Source organism: Mustela nigripes, chromosome 13, assembly GCF_022355385.1.
Source record: "Mustela nigripes isolate SB6536 chromosome 13, MUSNIG.SB6536, whole genome shotgun sequence".
Taxonomy (NCBI): Eukaryota; Metazoa; Chordata; class Mammalia; order Carnivora; family Mustelidae; genus Mustela; species Mustela nigripes.
The window spans coordinates 135,083,073-135,102,085 of NC_081569.1; the positions used below are offsets into that span (position 1 = coordinate 135,083,073).

Below are 19,013 nucleotides of genomic sequence, written 5' to 3' on the forward strand. Positions count from 1 at the left end.
GGCCAGTGAGCTGGCGGGGGTGACAGTGATGGCGTCGGGGGTGTCCCTCTGGACTATGCAGGCCAGAGCCTCGCTTCCAGCCTCCCCACCAGCTGATGCAGGCCGGGGCTGTGTTGTTCCCGTTTCATGGACGAGGAAGCAGACAGACTGAGTTCCCTGTAGCAAGAGTTCCCCAGTCCTCGGTCCATCCCAAGCTTCGTGCCAGCGCCCGAGATGCCAGTCAGCAGGACACTTTTGTGCACCCCCACAATGTCTGGAGGCCAGTGGGGTGGGAAACAAGGACCTAGACAGCCACAGGCCACGGGGGAGGGGGGAAAGAGAGCAGGAGCTCCCCTGGGAGCCCCGTAGAGGGTCATTAACTTGGCTTTAGGGACAGGCATGCTGGAGGGGGAGTGAGGCCCAGTCCCGTCCAGGCTGCTGGCTCCCCTTCCTCTCGGCCCTGAGCAGGGGAATTCCCAGCAGAGAAAACCACAGGGGCTGAGTCATCAGAGGTGAGAGGAACCTGGCAGGATGTGGGTGCAGGTCATGCCCTAGAAGAGGTCCAGGTAGGGCGCCGGGACTTCATGTGGGCCGGCAGGTCGGGCGACGGGAAGGGGGAGGGGCTCAGGAGGGCATCACTGTCACCCAGCTCCCCACAGCCCTGTCCTGGAGTCCAGCTGGCCCATAACTTCAGACACAAGTCAGGCTCGGTGCGGCTACAGAGAAAGGCTATGAGGACAGCTTCTGCCCCCTAACTTCTCAGTGAGCCGCCAGCCCGAGGAAGGGCATGGAATTGGGCTGGACCTGGCTGAACAGAGACAAGCAGGCCTCTTCAAGGGGGAGACAGCTAGGGAGTACAAGAGTCTGCCCTAAGCCCACTACCTTCTATTTGTCCTCTCCTCCGGTCCTCACACTAAGCCTTCATCAATACAGGAGTCAGGTACAGTGCCTGACACACACCAGGTGCTTGATACATTTAAATAAATGACACAAAACAAAAGTCTTCAAAGGGGTAATATCCCAAATGGTAATCTTGGTTTTGTGTGACGCTGTGGCAGGACCTCAAGTTCCCAGAGAAGCAGCCCCCAGCCCTCCAGGGTAAGGAGAATAAGAGCTCACGTGGTCAAGCCACCTCTACCCCCCTTCCCTTGGGTTTCTGGAATCAGCCTCCCACCGGCTGGCCAATCCATTCTTTCTGGGCCAACCAGAGAGGAGTCCCCTGTAGAAGAAACCATGAATTCTAAAGGGCGGCAACTTTTTGCTTCCCGTCCATACCTGGGACTTGTTGAGTGCTTGCCTCATGGCTTGCCTTGTGATAGAGACACGTGGCACAGAGCATCTCCTTTCATCCTCTGGTCCATTTTGTGAAGGAGGCATAATTGGCTCTCTTTTGCAGAAGAGGAAACTGAGGCTCAGCTGTCTGCTTCCTCTAGCCTGCTTAGCAAACTCCTGTTCATCCTGCAAAGCCCACCTGCTTGACTGAGTGAACGACCCACTCTGTGTCCCTCTGAAACTGAGGCAAACCTCTTTGCTGCACCCTTCCTGATGGGTCGTTATGTACATTTGGGACCCTTGTTAGATGGCAAACCTGGGGAGGGAAGGGGTGAGGCCTGATTCACATCCAGGTGCCAGGAAGGCAACTTGTTCACTGTAAGAACATGGTAGGTGTGGGCGGCTCAATCTGAATTATTTGTAGCTGTGCATACATCAGCCCAAACACGTTCCTACTTCATGCTTTCCTCCTTTGTATTCTTAGAAATGTAACCTTAAAAAAATTCAGAAGTTTAAAGACTGGGAAGACCCAGCTTCCTAGGCCCACTCTAGCTGGTCCATCATTGTAACCTTGGGCTCCCTATTTCCTGACTGCCTGAAACCCTACTTCTCTATGGGATGGGAAGTTGGGTCTGCCTTTCAGAGAGCACTCAGTGGGCTAAGGCTTGGCCAATGGTCCCTATGCATGTTTCTGACTTCATCCTTACACAGCGATGGGAGAGAAGCAAGTTGGAAAAAATGGCATCAGAAGGGCACCTGGGTGGCTCAGTGGGTTGAGTGTTTGCCTTCGGCTCTGGTTATGATCCCTGGGTTCTGGAATCGAGTCCTGCGCCAGGCTCCCTGCTCTGCAGGGAGTCTGCTTCTCCCTATCCCTCTGCTGCTCTCACCTCCAACTCGTGTTCTCTCTCTCTCTCCCTGAGATAAATAAATAAAATCTTTAAAAAAAATGGTTTTAGAAGGGCACCTTATATTTCCTCCGAGATGCTGATCTTGCTTTTGTGTTTAGGATCCCCATGGCTCAGTTGACCTTTATGTCTACAGCCGCCATTTTGGTCACAAGATGATATCAATAAAGTCTATTTACAAAGCATTTTATTGGTTTTGGGCGCCTGGGTGGCTCGGTGGGTTAAGCCGCTGCCTTCGGCTCAGGTCATGATCTCAGGGTCCTGGGATCGAGTCCCGCATCGGGCTCTCTGCTCAGCAGGGAGCCTGCTTCCTCCTCTCTCTCTGCCTGCCTCTCTGCCTACTTGTGATCTCTCTCTGTCAAAGAAATTAAAAAAAAAAATCTTATAAAAACAAAGCATTTTATTGGTTTCAAAATGCATTTATTTGCCTAAAAACATTTCTGGGGCACCTACAGTGTCCTGGGGGCTCTTTGCCAAGCACTGGGGATATAAAAGTGAGCAATATCTGTTCCCTGTCCCCAAAGAGGTCATATAGTATAGTTGGGGACACTCTCAGGAGGCGAGATAATGCCTTCCTAGAGTGACACAGAAGCTTGTCCAGGAAACAGAGGCAGTCATGACATGAGCACTCCAGGTGGTCAGGGAGGAGCTGGGGGAGGTCGATTCAAGCTGTGGGGAGTGAGAAAGGTGCCAAAATTTCACTTGCTTTGCATAAAAACACTGCAAGTTGGGGGACACTAGGTTTTGTTGTCACCATTTTAAGGAGAAGCCCGTTGGGGCTCAGAAAGGTTAAGTAAGTTGCCTGAGGCCACACAGCCAGTAAGTGACAGAGGAAGAATTCGAACCTCCAAGCCCACTTCTCTTTCCACTCTGCTCTGCTGCCTCTTCACTCACATTCTCTTATGCACTCATTATTCGCTCACAGAGAGCGAGTGTTTGGTGTTTGCCTCGGGCCACGCGCTGTGCGCTAGACAGGAGGCTTTTCAGGAAGGAAGATGGGTGAGGCCCCTGCCCTCAAGGCCAAAACAAATACATAGAAACTGTAAGTCGGGGTGATGAAGGAAACCGGCCTGCCAAGAGAGCGAGTGAGGGGGCGACCTTCTTGACCTGGGAGGTGGGCTTTGCTGAGGAGGCGACATGAAATCTGAGACAGCCCCTGGGATGCCTGTGATGTCCTGTTCCCAAAGATGCTCTGGGTCTTCCGATGGAAACTGTGATATTTGGGGATAAAAGGGACCCAGGACTCCATTGGGTCCTGTACTTTCTGAAATCACATCTGGGAATGTGCGCACGAGCTGGGTGTCTCTTGTTGCTGGGGACCCTGAATCTCTGTAGGTGCGAGATGGCTGTAATGAGACCCAAAGCCCACCTCAAAGTGGAGGGGGGACAGGAACAGAAAGAGGCCTTTGCAGTCTGGGCAGAGCTGGTTAGTGTCTGAACTTCCGTTTCTGGCTCTGCGGTGCATGTGTGCATAAACCTGTCACAGAAATGACGCCTTTGCATGGCTTCCGGAAGGATGAACGGAGTGGCCGTATGCTGGGCACATGGGAAGCCCTCAGTGTGCATCTGGGGATGGAGGGCTCAGCTCCCCCAGCAGGACCCATCTTCTCCCAGAGACGGAAGGGCAGAACTGAATCTAGAGGTTTCAGCTCACATCCAGAGTGAGAAGATGCTCGTTGAACCTTGTCCCCTAAGTTACTTGTGCCTGGAATTTAGGTGAGGGGTGCATGACCCTGGGTAAGTCACTTCCCTTCTCGTGAGAGCCTTTTTCTTGGGAGGTTGGTAAGAGTTTGTGTCCCATGGTGGGTCTCTACTTCCTCATGCACCACAGGAAGGAAGAGGTCAGGACCTGGGCCTCATGAGCCCACTCGGTGCTAATGTTTGTAAGTGTCCCCAGGACACCCCGGGAGGCTCCCACACTGGAGAGAAGGCTGCAGATGCACCGGGGCAGGTTGGGGGGTGCTCTTGTCTCTATCTGATCCCCTCCTGAGAAAGAGGAACTTGTGGTCTGACTTGGGCTGAACCAGCTAGAAGAGGAACCAGGGCCTCCCCGAACACCGGCCATGGAGAGTCCTTGGCTCTGGGTCCTCGCTTCTGTTTCTCAGGCTAGGTTTCAGAATGGGACCCTCTCAGGGCAAACTCAGTAAACTGGAGCCTTCCTACTTCCTCCAGCTGCCCAAGGAGGCTACCTATCTGCCTCCCCCTTTAAAGAAGGGGCTTCTCAGTGTGGCCTGGGGCATCCCAGGCCTTTGCCCCATCTGTCTGGCAGAGGAGGTCCAGCCTCAGCAAGGGCCAGGGTCACGTGGGGAAGACCTGGTGGGTATCCTCAGGGGACAGGACATTGGAAATGGTCTCTGTCTGTTGCCAAGAGGGCTTAAGGGACTTGCTCAAGGCCACCTAGCAAGTCAGTTGGTGGCTGGAGACAATGAGATTTGAGGCCCATGTCCTAAGACCACACAACGCTGTCATCCAGCAATCCCCCTCCCTCAGCCTCCCACCCCCAAATACATACCTGACTTGGACTCAGTGATGAACAAAAGCATTTTTAATTTTATATATTTCCTTTCTAAAAGCATTTTAAGATCCAATGCTTAATTACATCTCTGGGATGCCTCCTCCTACGAAGACGGTATGCTGTCTAGAACGGTAGCCACTGCCCATGTGGGGCTAGTGAGCTGTTGAGACACGTCTAGGCTGAATGAAGGTGTTCTGTGAGTGCAAAATACACTGGATTCCAAGGACTAGATATGGATGACATGTGGAGATGATATGATTTGAGACCTAAATTAGTTTTATCTGTTCGTCTTTACTTTTTAGTGTGGCTATTAGGATATTCAAAATTGCATATGTTACTGCAGGTGTGGCCCATGTCCTATTTCTACGGACACAACACAGGGCTGCCCTGTGGTGTGGTCCTGCCACTGGGATGTTGACGTCATGCTGGGGAGGGGGAGCCAGAACGAGGAGGTAGGGTGGCTTTGCTGGGCAGATGTCACCTGCTTCTCAGACATGTTTTTTCCCAGGGAGGTTGCATAGATGGGTTTGGGAGCTCTGCTTGGACTCAGAACACCAACTCCACGGCATTCAAAGATAAAGCCAGTGGTACCAAGCCAAGCCATGTGCTTTGCAACCAGATCACTCTAGTCTCTGCAACACCATCTATCAGCTGTGCACCTGGGAACTAGTTACTGCCCCTGAGCTTCAGTTTCCTCATCCGTAAAATGGGAATATAGCAAACAACCTCCTGGAAGGTCCCCAAGAGGGTTAAACAAGGTGAAGTGAGTAGACTACCTACCACAGTGCTTGGCACCACCAAATTCAGAAGGGTTTAGATAACAAATGTGAAGTCATTAAGGTGTAAAAATGCACCTTATAGACCAGGAGACTTTGGTCTTGGATTAACAGTGTTTGGGATGAGCCCCTTACCGTTGCCCTAGTTGCCCTCGCCTCACTCACCTGGTCCATGGGTAGAAATGGGCAGGTTGGCGGTTGATGCGCGTGGACGCGGTGGCCTCAGCAGTGGTTGGGCCCCGAGTCTTGTCAGCCAGGCTCTGCTCAATGGCCATCTGGACCAGCTCATCCTCACTCAGGCTGCTATACAGACTATACTCCTCATGCCCGATGGCGCGCTGTCTGCCCCGAGCGCTGATCTCCGTGGCCATCCTCTCCCACCTCTCACCTTGGCCACCAGAAGAGAGGTACTCCGTGGGGAGGAGGAAGCAGCAAACCAGAAAGCCCTGTGAGGAGACCAAAACCATCCTGGTCACTAACAATTTTGCAAGAGAGTAATATTCACCAACAGCGAAGGCTGTACTTTCCTGTGGCAAGCTCACAATCATTTTCTATCCATTCATGTCCTTTGAACCACCCAGACACCCATTCATCTGTACATCTATCCATCCTCTTGTCTTCTCACCCGTCCACCCACCTCTCTCACCATCCATCCATCCATTCGCTCACCTGTCCCATTTACTCATTCTCCCATGTGTCCTTCTGTCTCCCATCTACTCATTTACCCACCCACACCTGTCCATTTACCCAATGACCTGATCATCAGTTCATCCAACCATTATCCATCCTATGATCTATCTGCCCACTCACCTGTCCATTTAGCCATCCACCGTCCCATCCATCCATCCATCCATCCATCCATCCATCCAACCATCCATCCGTCCATCCAACCATCCATCCATCCGTCCATCCAACCATCCACTCATACCTCTATCTACCCAACGAACTCTCCACTCACCCACCATTCATTTTTCCATTTCAGGCAGCTTGTCCACATGTGCATGCATGCTTCATTAACTGAGAGAGTACTCGGTGAGCACCTACTTTGTATCAGGCACTCCTCTAAGCAACTGGTGATACAGCAATGATGCCAACGGACAAAAATGCCTGCCTTCAGGGAGCTCACACAACAGGGCTTGCATCCCTTCCTTCCAGTTATCTGACAACATCCCGTGCCGGTATTTCTCCTCATCTCTGTGCCGTGCTTGGGCTGAGAACGTTGGAGACAGATCAGACATGGGCCTGCTGCTTCAGCGTGTATGATCTAGTTAAAATCAATCATGACAGTAATTTGCCATGTGAATTCCAAGGACTCCCTTCCTTACAAAAAATTGCCTCAGGGAGAAGTGAACTTTGGTTGAATCAGCTGATTTTAGGAAATGAAGTAAACTCACTAAGCCTGCTTTTTGTTTTGACTGGCTGACATGCAATGTGACTGGAGGTCAATGGTTCTCAGCCTTAGCAGAATACGAGAACCACATGAGGCCATTTAAAAAATATCCAAAATACCAGTGTTATAATTTGGTTTGTTTGGCAAATACTCACTCCCCTCTCCTTGGAGGCAGGGCGTCCCCCCTCCCTTCTCTACTGAGAGTGGGCTTGGCCATGTGACTTCATCCGGCCAATGAATGTTGGGGGCACGATAAAGCAGCCCCTTGACAGGTGCTTGGGCCTGGGGCTTGCTCCCTTCTGCATCGACAGGAGAAGAGCTCCCCCTGGAGCCACTGCCCGTTCGCTGGGCCCCAGAGTGACCCGAACAACTTGGGGCTGCCTGAGCCTGACCTGCACGAGGGGCCCCTACCCAGCAGACCCAGCACCCCATGGCCTACGTCAGCCCCTCTGCAGCAGCCAGCAGACCCAGATCACGAGAATCCGTGCTTATTTGGAGTGCTTTTCTACCCAGCATTCTTGTGGCCCTATGAACTGACCCCCCAAAAGACTAGGCCAGGCACATCCCAAAGAAGATATCCAAGTGGCCAAAAACCAAATGTAAGGATGCTTGATTTTCTGAGCATTTGGGAGGACACTCAAATTAAGATCCTAATGCAGTACTACCGTCCACCCAACAGTGTGGCTCAAGCAGGGGGCACCGGGGGTTAAGCTTCCGACTCCCAATTTTGGCTCAGGTCATGATTACGGGATCATGAAATCAAGGCCCACATTGAGCTCCTGGCTGGCGTGGTGCTTGCTTGAGATTCTCTCTCACTCTCTGCCCCCTCCCTTGCATGCTGTCTCTTTCTCTAAAAAAAAAGAAGAAGAAAAAAAAAAAAGAATGGCCCAAGTGGAAAAGATGACCACCGCCAAGTGTTGGGGAGGATGTGGGGCATCGGGAACACTCACCACCACTGAAAGGAGTGTTGAATGGTCAAACCACTTTGGAAAATCAATGGTGTTTGCTAAACCTGAGCCAACGCATCCTGTGACCCCAAAATTCCACGTAGCTCCATGGCCGAGAGAACTGGGTCCATGTATTCACCATAAGACAAGTCCAAAAATACTCATCGCAGCACGACTCATAACAAAACGGAGTGCAACTACCCAAATGTCTGTCAGCATTTGAACGGACTGGTGCTGTGGGATATCTCCGTGATAGACAGCGTGCACCCGTGAGACAGACAGACCACCACTGCTCGCAAGAGGGTGAAGCTCACACAGCCACAGCGAGCAAAAATGAACATAGATCCATGATTCAACTGCTGTAAAGTTCCAGGCAGACTAAGCTATGGGGATGGGAGTCAGACCGTTGCTGGTTACTAACTGGGGAGGAGAAATGAGAGAGGCTTCTGGGGAACCAGTCACACTCTATTTCTTGACCTAAACGGTTTCGGGATCGGTCGGCTCCCTTCGTAAGGAACCTGCTCAAGTGTGATCTGTACGCTCCTCTGTAACCACATTATTCTGCAATGACACTTCTACTTAAAGGATAGGGGCGCCTGGCTGGCTCAGTCGGTAGAGCGAGGGACTCTTGATCTCGGGGTTGTGAGTTAAGGCCCCACGTTGGGTGCGGAGTCTACATAAAAAGAAGAAGAGGAACTTTAAAAAGAAAAATATTAATTAAAAAAGTATGTATTTGTATATACTTTTACAAGTATATAAAAAGGTTCTAAAGGGTGTTGGTGCTTGGGCCCCGTCTCAGACCAATTAAGTCAGAATCTCTGGGAGTGGGACCCAGCTATCCCAGCTCTTTGAAAACCTCCGCAGGTGCCGGGCGGGGGGAGCCACCGCTTTGGGGAAGGATCAATCATAAAGCAGGAGTAGAGGGTGGGGGATGCCCCTTGTGTGGGGGAGGGACCAGGAGCGGGAACTGCCACCTGGCTAAGTGCTTGATAGAGACTCTTCTAATTCTGATAACAGCCTTAGGACCAGCAACTCTTGTGCTATGAGACACCAGCAAAGTTATTATTAAGCAGATCAGGGCTTTGGGCTTTCCGAACACAACTAGAGGAGGCTGCTGGTGTGAAGACAGCAGAGTAGTGGCCCGAGGGCATCTGGGATGGAAGATTCTGTGCCACAGTCTGGCAGGTTATCTGTCGCGGCCCTCTGTCTGCTCCTCTGCACCCATTCCTCCTGGCTCAGGCCTGGACTTCCTCCTGCCTGCCTCAGTGGTGGCTTCGTGGTGGTGTCCTAGACCCACCCACCCACCCACCATCCTCTCTGAGCCCCCCCTGCAGACCTCCCCAAGTCCCCTCTCTGCCTGCGCCTGGGACCCGGGCCTCCTGGCAACTGGTGATACAGTCCTCGCTGCCCCTTCCCCCTTGACCTCCGCACACCTGCTCTGCCAGGTAAGATGAAGACACACCTTTCCCCCAACCCACCTACGCCCCCCACCCCAGTGCCCTTGCTTGTTCTGTGTCAACCTGTCTCCGGCCCTTCTGCACTCTCAGAATCCCTTCTCACTCCTCAAGACCCAGAGCAAGTGCCTCCATCTTCCAAGAAGTGTTCTGTTACCACAACTTCTCCCTCTGGGCCGTGGTCAGTAGTTCCTGTGTGGACTTGACCCTGGGTCCTCTTCCTAAGGTGGTGGGAGGAGAAGGCACCCCCTTGACTGCCCACCCAACAGCTGGTTCCCCCATCTTCTCTGCCAGCAGAACGTGGCTTTGTTCAGGCAAATGTGTGCCCTCTCCCACGGGTGAATCATGATTGCTCCAAGCCCATTGGAACCATCTCAGTGACTAGTTTAGGGGGCATGTAAGCCTCACTTTGTCCAAAGACACATAAAGAAAACTCTGCTGGGGCCTCCTGGAAACAACTGTTTTTTTCCTAATAAAAAAAAGAACAGTGAAGACAATAACTCCTTGCCCACATCCCAGCTTTGAACTTGGAGGAGTTGATGGTTGGTGCAGGGGCAGGCATCTTGTCACCATGAGGGCAACAGTGCTGGTACAATGAGTTTGACAGAGTGAATGACAGGCCTTCTTGGGTCTTTCATTATATTGTCGATCTGCTGAATGACTGGGGTCCACCCACCTTGGCCTGCTTGTTAGGTAGAGACTGAAGATCTTTCTGGTTTAAGCCAGAGTTGGTTGGGTTTTCTGTCATATGCTGTCAGAATCATCTTAATGCTGAGTTTCAGGTCTGCTCAGAATCTTGAGAGGCCCAGATCTCACCCCAGAGCTAAGGACTCAAAGCCTCTGGGCTTCCCTGGAGTTCAAGGCTTTCCTGACAATTGTAGTGGGTCGCCAGGGCTGAGAACCCTTTTTTTAGATCAACACGTCGGGTGGCCATGCTAGTTTTCCACACTAGGCGAGTGGAAGGGGCACCGTAACCTCAAAGTCATTTTGTGCCTGACTGGGGTGTTGCTTGTTTCTGCAGGGACTTCGGCATTAGTTTTGTTTATTGTAAAAAGAGACACAGACTGGGAATCGGGAGACTTTGGTTCACAGACCAGCTCACCGTGAGCACCTTTCTATCTCTCCCAGGCCTTTGATTTTTCCATCCGTTAAATGTCAGCATGGCCTAGAGCACGCCTTCTGACCCTCCTGCCCCACAGGGGCCCAGCTGGCCCAGGCCCCCTTCCCTGTGCCTGAGGTCTGGTTGGACCCAGGTCAGCCTTCAGGAGGATGGGGAGTAGGCTCTGCCCCGTGAGAGGTGACCCACTCAGCTTCCCCAGGGCCCCCATTGTGGTGCCCCGATCTGAGGGCATCTGCTTCAGGCCAGGAGGCAAGGGGAACCCTAGAGAGAGACAGAGATCTTGGTTATATTCTCCATGCTGATACTAGAGTGCTGTGTGACCTTGGTCAAGTCCCTACCCTTCTCTGGGCCTCAGTTGTTTCCAAGTGCTCTCTAATTCTTTAGTCTCTATAACTCTGTGAGACATCTGATTTATCTTCGTGCTATAAAACCCTAAACTCTCTGTCCCTGAGGGTCCCCTCTAGCCACTTAATAGGTTTACCCTATGCAAAGAGCTTAGTGTTAGTTCTGGGGGATTAAGGAACCACGCAGAAGGACCGCAGATCCAGATGTCAAAAACCCATGGTCTGGTTTCAATTTGCAACTTAAAAGCTGCATGACCTTGGTTAAATCACTTCCCTTTGCTCGGTCTTAGTTCCTTTATCAGTAAAGATGGGAGTGAGACAACCCACTTCACCATGCTGTCGAAGCCGTCCGTGCACTGGGGTGGTGGCTCATAAAGCAGTAAAGCAGCGTTTGATAGGAACCCTCCGCCCCTCACCTCCTGGCGGCCACGGCCCTGCAGGCTGGCATGGGCTGATCAGAGGCTCACGGAGAGAGCCCGCCTGGCTACCTTGCCCCTTGCCCCACCAGACCCTGGAAGAGGGGCCAGATTAACAGTCAGTTGGACCTGCCAGTCTCCTACAGCCAGTTCCAGGCGGGCGGCATCCAGAGACTTTCCTGCCTCTCAGTCATTTCATGGCAGGGCCCTGACGACAGCTCGAGAAGGTAGGAACATTGTTCCTACTGAACTGATGTTAACTCTTCTATACCTCCACTCCTTTGGAAAGGACCTGATGGTCCAGCGCCATTGCTCCCCATTTTACAGATGAGGCAATTCAGGTTCAAGGAGGGGGAAGGGAAGGTTTGCACAAGGACAGATAGCTGGGGAGCTGGGATTTGGAGCCCCAGCCCTCCTTCTGGGGGTTCCAGGAGCACGATCCAAGTAACCGACTCGCACCTGGGCTCTGAGCAGGCAGGGCTGACATTGCCTGTTCAACCAGCCGGGCCACCTGACCTGCGCCTGTGCGCGGAGCCCGCATCAGAGTCTTGGCTGACCCAGAGGAAGGTGCACACAGGCAGGTGAGGGGCGGGGGGATGACCCTGAAGGGACCCTGACAGAGTATGTCTCCGCCTTGGAGAGGGCGAACTCCCCCGGTCTGCTGCGAACCCAGACTTCTCTTGTTTTTCCCACGGAGGTCCTCAGCCATCGGGGGTCCTTGGGGAAGTGCTGGATTTTTAGTTCCCACATGTGCAAAACGCGAGAATCAGGGCTCAGGCACGCCTGCCAGGGACACGGAGGCCCTGGGGAGAGGGGCGGGGGGGTGCCGCTGGGGCTGCTCGGTCTCCCCTGAGGGGCAGTTATAAAGCAGCCGGTGGGCTCAGACCAGGTTCGAGCCACAGCTTTGCCAGTTATTGTCTGTGTGGTCTCTTAGAATCTCATATTGTCCGTCTGTTAAATGGACGTGGTAAGATCACCTGTGTCACGTCAGAGGGAGGGGTGGTCCTGCGGGGGGCCCTGTCCTTCTTTCGGCCTCAGCTTCCCAACTCTGCACGCTGCCTAGTTTGATTTCTGAGGCCCCTGCCTGGGGCTGGGCCACCTTCTAGGTCTGAGTCCTGAAGAGAGGCCAGCAGTCCCGAGGGACGTTTTGGGAGGCTGATTGAGATTAAAAAATAGCCCTTTCCCAGGAAAAACAGGAGGCTGGTAGCTTTGCCCAGGCAAGTGAGGGGCCTGCAGGGGAGCATAGAGTTCAAGGGCGTCCAGTCCACGGCCAGCTTGGAACGGGGAGACCAGGGCCACCACTGGGGCCTCCAGGGTCTCCTCCCTTACCCCCTTTGCAGTGCTACAAACATTATTTCCAGTGAAACCCCCTCCTCAGGGGTATCTGTAAAATGGGACAACAGTGGCTTCATGATCATTCCTTGAGTTAGCACATCCAAAGCACTCAGAGCAGCACCCCGTCCATCTGTCGTCAGTGCTCCTCTAAGCTGGGCCTCAGTTTCTAGATCTGTGAAATGGGTATAGAAACATGGCCCTTTCAGGGCTGTGCCAAGGCTTCGCATTAGAAAGGTGGTCCTTGGGGCGCCTGGGTGGCTCAGTGGGTTAAGCCGCTGCCTCCGGCTCAGGTCATGATCTCAGAGTCCTGGGATCGAGTCCCGCATCGGGCTCTCTGCTCAGCAGGGAGCCTGCTTCCTCCTCTCTCTCTCTCTCTGCCTGCCTCTCTGCCCACTTGTGATCTCTCTCTGTCAAATAAAAAAAAAAAAAACTTTTAAAAAAAAAAAAAAAAAAAAGAAAGGTGGTCCTTCTCCGCCCTCTCCCCTCCCCTCCAACCCTGTTCCTTCCCTTCCCCCTAGTCCCGGGCGGCTGGTCTGTCTGGGAAATGGCAGTGGGGCCTGGGCTCCGTGCATGGCATGGGATCTCTGGAAGGTTTGGGGGCTACAATGGAAAGAGCGGCTCCTGGAACGTCTAGTCGGAAGACTGATGGTGGGGGCGTGGCCGGGAGGGCCAGGGGCAAAGAGGAGGACTGACAGACATCCTCCAGCAGGCCAGGCTCCCCTTCAGCCAGGGACCTGGGTCAGGAGTGTGAGCCTGGACAAGCTCCTCCCGGCCTCGGGCTGTTTGTAGATGGAGCCCTGCTCATCCGCCTTCCCGTCCCCTCGGCCTGTCTCCTGGCTCGTCATCCTTCCAGATACAGTTCAAGCGTCTCCTCCACCAGGAAGCCTCCCTGATCTGATGTCTGTCTGAGGCATCCTGAGCTTCCTCCATTGCCCTAACAGCCTGCTCTGGACCTATCCTCCCACTGAGTCTAGAAACTTCTAAATTGCAGGACTGTGTCGCATTCGTATCATGACCCCAAGGACATAACCCAAGGCCAGAGACACGGTGGATGTGTATGTCATGCTGGATGCAGAATGAAAGAAAGAACACTGTACGGCCTCCTCTTGTGGTTCATTCATGGTCTCACGTGTGTTCTTGGTTTGAGACACAAGATAAATCTGTGATAAGACTATTGGTCCCATTCTACAGATGAGGAAACCGAGGAACACCAGGGAAAAGCTGACAAGGAAGAGACTAGAGGCTGCCGTGTCTGACTTGACCCTTGTCCTCACCCCGTGTAACCAACAGCAGGGGCCGGGGGTTCTGTGGGTTTGAGGAAAGGCCCGAGTCCCGCTGAAGACGGCGGGTGTGTGTTCAGAAGCACTGGGAGTGCATGAGACAGGCATATCCACCTTACACATGCGTATATGCAACTCGCGCTCCACCCCTCAGCGGACTTCAAACGTGTAGGGTCTCTCCTCGGCCCCAGGTGATCCCGACAGCAAGTGGGAACTTGCCCCCCAGGGTCCTTGACCCTATCACCCCTTGCAGGGCTCAATATCTTCTGTCAAAACTTCTCTCTGGTCTGCCGTTCCCCCCAGGCTGCAGAGGGGTCCCAGAAAAGCTATGGCAACACTTCCAGCTTGAGGGCTCTTGGCCATGAACCATTAAAATATTCTCTTCCCTTCCTGGGTCCTACTGCTTTAAAATCCCAGTCATGGGGGGGGGGGGGGGGGGGCTCAGTCAGCTGACCACCTGCCTACAGCTCAGGTTATGATCCCAGGGTCTTAGGTTCGAGTCCCACCTTGGGATCCTTGCCCAGCAAGTAGTCTGTTTCTCCCTCTGCCTCTGTCCTGCTGGTGCTCTCTCTCTCTCTCTCTCTCTCAAATGAATAAATACAATTTAAAATAAATAAATAAAAATCACAATCATAAAAACAGCTGGTGCTGGAGGTCTTTTTCATGTATACCTTTCTGGTCCCTGGTGGGGGGGGTGGCGTAGGGATCTTCCCATTGCACAGATGGGAAGACTGAGTTACAGCCGGCACAGTAGGTTGAGAACAGGCCTGCCTGCCCCTCTTTTCCCCGGATCCTCCAGCAATGAGTATTCAGGACAGCACCCAGAGGTCACTCACTCCGGAAGTTTCTGCTCTGGAGAAGAGGTGAGCAGGCTTGGGGAGAGGGGCGTGGAATCCAGGCCACCAGGTCAAAGCCCCAGGGTGGGTTTTTACCGGTAGGCAGTGCTGATGGCCTCACAGCTACTGGGAGTTGGGGTCTTTTGTTCAGACTCTAGAGATTCTAAGAAGCTCCTCCCAGCTCTGCTAATCCCAAGCCCCCCTTTTTTTTTAATTTAATTTAATTTTATTTTTTAATTTTTTACTTGGGAAGTAAGGATTCATTAAGAACATCAAAGTCCAGGGCTTTCCCCCACCTCATGTATCTTTTTTTTTTTTTTTTAATTTCTTTTCAGCATAACAGAATTCATTGTTTTTGCACCACACCCAGTGCTCCATGCAATCCGTGCCCTCTCTAATACCCACCACCTGGTACCCCAACCTCCCACCCCCCGCCCCTTCAAAACCCTCAGATTGTTTTTCAGAGTCCATAGTCTCTCACGGTTCACCTCCCCTTCCAATTTCCCTCAACTCCCTTCTCTCCATCTCCTCTTGTCCTCCATGCTATGTGTTATGCTCCACAAACAAGTGAAACTGTGCTGCTGGTTTCCCTCAGGCCAGGACTTTCCCACTTCCAAGATTGGGCTGGGCTGGAAGTTACTGAGAGATACTGCTCCCAGCAGCGGACCCCAGCCAACCCGCACCCCCCAACACGGACACTGTCCCCCAGTGTATGGAGGGGAAGCTGAGGCCCTGAGGAGGGGAGCGGGGTCAGGACCAGCCACGGTCACCCAGGTGGGAGGTGGACCAGAGATTTGAACCTGCCCAAAGCTGGCTCTGCCCCACTCCACCTTACCCCGGACTCTGCCCAATGGATGGGTTGTGGGGGGATGGGGGCCCCACCTCAAGGGGAGGTGAATGTGCCTTGCTGACCTGAATCTCCGGTCCCAGGGCCCTGGCAGCAAGCCTTTGCCTCAGTCTCCCAAATGGAGGGCTCTTCTCTTCCCTCCTGCCCAGCCCGCCCCTCCACACCCCTCAGCCCACCTCCCCGTCCTTCTCCTGCTGCAGCCAGGCCCATCAGCAGGACTTGGCCACATATAGGTCTGGGGGCAGATTCCAGGCCTCAATCCAGTTCCTGCCTGGAGCTCAGCCAGTGCGGGCCTCTGCACCTCTGTGGGCAGCCTGGGGTAGGGGTGAGGAGGGGCGGGGCTTCTGGGGCAGCTCTGTCCCTCTGCAGCCCAAGCCCCACCTTGCCAGCCCTGTCCTGGGCTCCAGGAAAGCGGGGGCCTTCAGTTGGCCCCTGGGGAGCAGGGGCTTCTGGAAGCTCTAGCTCCAGGCCACACAGTGGGAAGGTTGGGGTGGGGTACGGGCCAGGAGAGCCCTCCCAGCCCTGCTGGTCTCATGTCTCACCAGGGACTGGCAGGAAATCTTTTGAATTAGGATCCCACCAAAATCTTTCTCCTTTTGTTTTTCCCTCCCACTCCCCGGCCATCATTTCATTCTTCTCTCCGCTTGCCCTGCGCTTCCTCTGTCTACCCTCTCTCCTTTGTGTCCCTTTCTTTAAAAAAACCTGGCAAATTAGGAGTCCCTTACTCTGACATCACTACCCCTCTCCAAAGCCTCTCCCCCGGCTGCAAAGCTTTTAAGGGTTTCCTTGATATTCCTGGGCACTAATTAGTCCAAAAGACGGTGCTAAGGATAAAAAAGATACAAACCAGCCCCATGACAACCATCTCCCCTGGGCAGCCTGACCCTCTGCAGCTCCGAAATGGAAGGACACTGGGCGGGTCCAGAGATATTTTTGTGCCTCCTTCGGGAAAACTCTCTTGGACCTAGCCTGTCCACAATATACGGGGACCTTATGATACCCTGACTGTGCCAGGGACGGGTCTGTTTACTGCTGTGCTGGGCCCCAGGGAGGCCATGGCGTTGAATGTGGACGCTGGAGGCCAAGAGGCCAGGATCGGCTTTCCAACTCCAACGCATCCTGGCTGTCTGACTCCAGGCAAGACCTTGAACCTCTCAGAAGCTCAGTTTTCCCATCTGGGAAATGGGACTAACGATCACCTCTAACGCAGGATGCCCTTGAGAAGAGTCAAGGAGAAAAGCCACCCGAAGCCCTGGGCCAGGATCTGGCTGACAGTCAGCGCTCCACGAACGTCCACGGATATGGATGGCCGTGTGGTCTGTTATAAGGTCGCTGGGGGCAGAGGATCCCGGGCGCTCACTGCCCGGTCTGTTTGTGCAAAGAATGGATGATGCAAAGGAGAACAGCGCCAGGTGGGGGCTGCTGCCAGCTCCCGGAGGAGGCCACGCTGTAAACAGGCCTGCCACCAGCTGTCGGGACCCATCCAACTGTTTTGGAAGGGACGGGAGCTTCTGCCACTGGCTGCCTCGCCGTGCTCTGCCCCGGGCCGTCGCTGCAGAGGGCGCCGACTGCGGCTGCTAGGCTGGTCCCAAGCTGCCTCTGCCTGAGCCCTGGAGCCATCTCCACCCTGGGCTCATGCCCCTTATGTGAGGAGACCCCCGCCACCCTTCCTGTGCAAGGAGGGGGGAGGTGGACTGGCCTCTGCCCTGATTCATGTTTCTGTCATTTACCTGGCCTCCCTACTTGGCACTGCTCTCCACCCCGCCCCCCCATTCCAGGCCATGTCCCCCTGCTACCGGGAAGCTCCCTGCAGTCACATCCCACCTACATCCCCTTTGCTCCAAAACAACCCAAAAATGTTACATCCTCTTGCCTGGCCTGGTGGGAGCCACCTCTCGCTCTGGCTTCCCTCCCCTCCCTACCAGTTTTGTCCCTACCTCTCCCCTTCATGACCCTTTGCTGTAGCCACTCTGCATTCCCGCTGACACCCCAGACCCCCCGTGGCGTGTCTGTCTTTGCCGGAGCTGCACCTCTGCAGAGATGGTCTCTGTCCCTGTCCCTCTGCCTGGTGGCATCCACCCAGCTTTTCGAAAGCTATCCCGTCCCTGGATATGTCCTCATGGTCACACACACATACACACACATACGCACACACGCAGGGGCACACGCACAGCAGGCATGCGCACTCAAGGTACTCTGCATTTCTCCAATCCCACGGTGCTCTGTTAAATCTGACCAAACATCTCATTCATTACATTGTGTCATAGTTTCTGCAGATCAGACATCCCTTCATTGAGCCCCAAGCTGTTGCAGGTACAACTCCTGGCACCTGGCGGCTGTCTCCCCCCAAACTGCACAACTGCACACAGAGACTCTCTCTCAGCACCATGGACATTGATGCCCACGTGCATAAACAGAGCTATCTACCCACCTGACCTAAAAGCCTTTCTGAAGGTCATTTGTCCCCCACAGATCCTGCCAAAGGTCCAGGGCACCCACAAGAGCACCGTGGATAACCCTGTTCCATTTCCATGTTTAGAAGTGCACAGAGGAGGCATATTCTGTGCGAGTGTCCCGTGGAGAAGGCACCAGTGCATGCATACGGCTGGTTCTCTCTCCCCCACCTCCAAAGCCAGAGTCCCCAGCATGCTTTGTAACACAAGAGACAGGAGAGAGAGACGCAGACAGGAGTCTTGACGACAAGGAGTCACCAACAAGTAGCTCGGTGGTCAAGTCCTAGCCAAACAATCTTTCTCGAAGTCAGTGTAAGAAAGTTGAAAGCATGCATTACCTGTTAGGCTCTGAAACAGGGGCACACGATTCAGGGGGACTAAAGAAGCTTTTCTTGAGTGTCTTAATTCAGAACATTCTCCCTGAGTTTTCCTTCTGCCCTGGCCCCGAGCTCCTGGCTGCTCTGCCAGGCCGTTCTGAAACACTTTCCTTTGAAGCAGGGAGTTTATTTCGGGCCCACCGCATGACCAGTGATGGCCAGCCAAACTATAAGACGTTGTGCCTCTCGGATGTCCTGTTTGAAGATCGCACGGAGGAGGCTGCCCTCCCGCCTTCTGTCCCTGCACCGTGCGTCAATTACGGACCTCGAGGCAGAGAGCATCTCGGAGCGCTGGCCCTCACGTGACGTCGTCATTTGTGATCCTTGACATGGAGGCCATATATGGGTATGTTTCTGGAACTCCCCAGGAGGCAGCGAGAGGAGAGAGAGGAGAGAGACAGGGAGGGAAAGAGGGTGGGGAGCTGGGGCTGGGAGATTAGGAGACAGAGCAGAGCGGGGGAACACTAGGGGACAGGAGAGGGGAGGGAAGTGCATGCAAAGAGATGATGGAGAGGAAGAAAGAAAGGACCAGGAGCAGGAGGAGAGGGGATAAGGCATCCATGAGAGGAGAAAGAAGAGGTAATTGGGGGAAACAGGGAAGCAAGGGAGAGGGACCCTGAGATTAATCCGGGGGTGGAAAGGGGCGTGTGGAAGGCAGAAGAGTAAAAGGGAGAGAGCAGGGAAGGGGGAGGGCACAGGGAAGGTGGGGGAGGCAGGGAGGCTGGGAAGAGGGCGGGAGGAAGAAGGGGGCCCAGAGGGAAGGCGGG

The 19,013-nt window shown here is 53.8% G+C and overlaps 1 protein-coding gene across 1 annotated transcript in view; it reads right to left on the reverse strand.

Annotated features, from left to right (window-relative positions):
• Positions 1-18,484, reverse strand: part of ASB2 (ankyrin repeat and SOCS box containing 2) — a 40,081-nt gene extending 21,597 nt beyond the window's left edge. The window contains exons 1-2 of the mRNA XM_059373873.1: positions 18,208-18,484; positions 5,613-5,893 (exon numbers count right to left, since the gene is read on the reverse strand). Of these exons, the coding sequence (XP_059229856.1) occupies positions 5,613-5,818 (206 nt within the window). The 5' untranslated portion in view covers positions 5,819-5,893; positions 18,208-18,484. The remainder of the gene's footprint in view (positions 1-5,612; positions 5,894-18,207) is intronic.
• Positions 18,485-19,013: the final 529 nt, after the last annotated feature.